At 33.9% G+C, this 2210-nt stretch overlaps 1 protein-coding gene across 1 annotated transcript; it reads right to left on the bottom strand.

Annotated features, from left to right (window-relative positions):
• Positions 1–540: 540 nt before the first annotated feature.
• On the bottom strand, positions 541–2210 carry LOC143587458 (myb-related protein 308-like). The gene is made up of 2 exons (XM_077068768.1): positions 1592–2210; positions 541–1162 (listed from the first exon to the last, which is right to left on the bottom strand). Exons 1-2 carry the CDS (start codon positions 1852–1854, stop codon positions 556–558), a joined length of 870 nt encoding a protein of 289 aa, XP_076924883.1. The 5' UTR covers positions 1855–2210; the 3' UTR covers positions 541–555.

The raw sequence follows: 2210 nt of genomic DNA, 5'->3' as shown, positions 1-2210 counted from the left end.
CACCACCCCCTCCCCCGTAGTAGAGTGAGTATTTGACTAATGTATCATTTTAATTAAATTTGACATATATGTACATGTATTTGACTTAAGGCTGCCAATTGGGTACCTATTAAGGACACGATAAGACTTGTTAATCAAAAAAGTGCGGTATGTGATTTTTTTATTTTCTTAAATAATTGAAATTAGTATGCTAGACTCCCTCATTATCTCTTATTGGTACACAAAACATAAAACTGTCTTATAGTCATGACATATAAAGTATTTAAACGAGTCGTATTCAAGTTTGATATTTGTGTTACGCGCGTCGCCTCTTATCTGTTAAACCTGTTAAGACTGTCTATATCTAATGAAATACAACTATATCATAAGGTTTCTCAATTATGTTTATTAAATTAAATGCGTTTTACAGATATTAAGTTCGACATTTGCACATGGAATTAAGAATCACTATTTCTTTTCTATAAATGATTTTATCATTGTAGAATAATATACAGAAAAAAAAAATCATCTAGAAATTAATATACTTTTTAGGGGGGGAAATTATTAGAAACAATATCATTTCATCTCCAAACTTCTATAGTCCAAGGCAACATTTTTCAAACCTAAAAAATCATAACCAGTGCTGTTACTACTTAGGCTGGTGGTACAACTACATTCTTTGCTGTTTTGTATACCCATGCTGCATGCAAAACATATAAATGCACCGCCGGTCATCAATGTTTTATGATGATACTCAACAGATTGTTGATGTTGTGGTATGTATGATGATGATACGATGTTGGGTTCATCATGTGGTGGGCCAATTCTTAGCTCCAAATTTAAATCCGGGCATCTTTCTTGATTTTCCGGCGAGGTTTTCCGGCGAGGGGAATATTCATCATGATTGATTTTAACATCTTCTAGTTCGTTTTTAATTGTGGTTGCAAAGGATATGGTGGTTGTCTTCCGAATGTCCGGCGAAGAATTAACATTATGGTTGGGGGCCGAGGCCGAGGCGGTGGCGGGAATGCTATTAATTTGGTGGTTGTCACTATCGGTTATTGACCGATGGGTCGCCGGATCAATTCCACGGTTCAAAAGCTTTCGTCTGATATGGGTGTTCCAATAATTCTTTATCTCGTTATCGGTTCTTCCTGGCATCCTTCCGGCTATCAAAGACCACCTATTTTTTTTCCAAAATAGGATATTAATAAAAATGCATATAAAACTTGTTTTGGAATATTTAAATATAACTAATATAATATTTGTGATATGGGTATTGTTTCTCTATTACAAAAGTTAAGAATTTGAAAAAATTGTGAAAAATAAAAGAAATTTGTTTTTTTCTAAAAAAAAATTAAAGTTGTTTTGGAAAATTGTAAAATATAAAGTTTTAGACATGGGTATTGTTATTCTACAAAAATAATTTAGAATTTGAAAAAGTCTTGAAAAATAGAAGGAATTGCACGTTTTGCAGAATTAAAAAAAAAATATGTATATAATTTGAGATATGGGTATTTTTCAATATTTTTTCTCTACAAACAAAAGTCTATAATTTGAAGAAATCTTGAAAAAAGAAAAAAGTTAAAAGTTAAAAGGTGAATGAACCTACTTATTGCCGAGGAGGCTATGGAGTTTGATGATGAGTTCATCTTCTTCCTCGGAGAAGTTGCCACGTTTGAGATCAGGGCGGAGGTAATTGATCCACCGGAGGCGGCAGCTTTTGCCGCAGCGGAGGAGCCCGGCGGCTTTGGGTAGAGACCGCCAGCAGCCTTCACCATGAGCTCTTATGTATGCAATAAGCCGATCATCTTCTTCTTTGGTCCATGCACCTTTGTTTGTGTGTGCTTTCTCACAACAAGGAGACCTTCCCATTGTTTGATTATTTATTGTTGAGTAGTAATTTTGAGTACTTGATATGGGTTTTTATAAGCTTTTGAGTTTTGACTATATAGGGCCATGGGTTGAGAGAGAGAGAGAGAGAGAGATATACATATGTATAATGTATATAAAATATAATTGCTTCTAGATGCGAGTTGGTGAGACAGGTTTAAGGGAGTGGTGGATGGTGGGCTTGCGTTGATGATGATATTACCATATCCTGTTATATAAAAACAAAAGATATTTAGTGAGTGTTGTTACTTACATATGATTAAGATATTTATTCCAAAATAATACATAAGGCTGAAAGGGCTTATTTTCCTCTTTCAAAAAGATGATTTAATTAATCT

Source organism: Bidens hawaiensis, unplaced genomic scaffold, assembly GCF_021521415.1.
Source record: "Bidens hawaiensis isolate Kalapana, Puna unplaced genomic scaffold, B.hawaiensis_p1.1 tig00000190_1, whole genome shotgun sequence".
NCBI classification, from domain to species: Eukaryota; Viridiplantae; Streptophyta; class Magnoliopsida; order Asterales; family Asteraceae; genus Bidens; species Bidens hawaiensis.
Note: the sequence above shows the minus strand (reverse complement) of the source record. Positions and strands in the feature narration are given on the sequence as shown.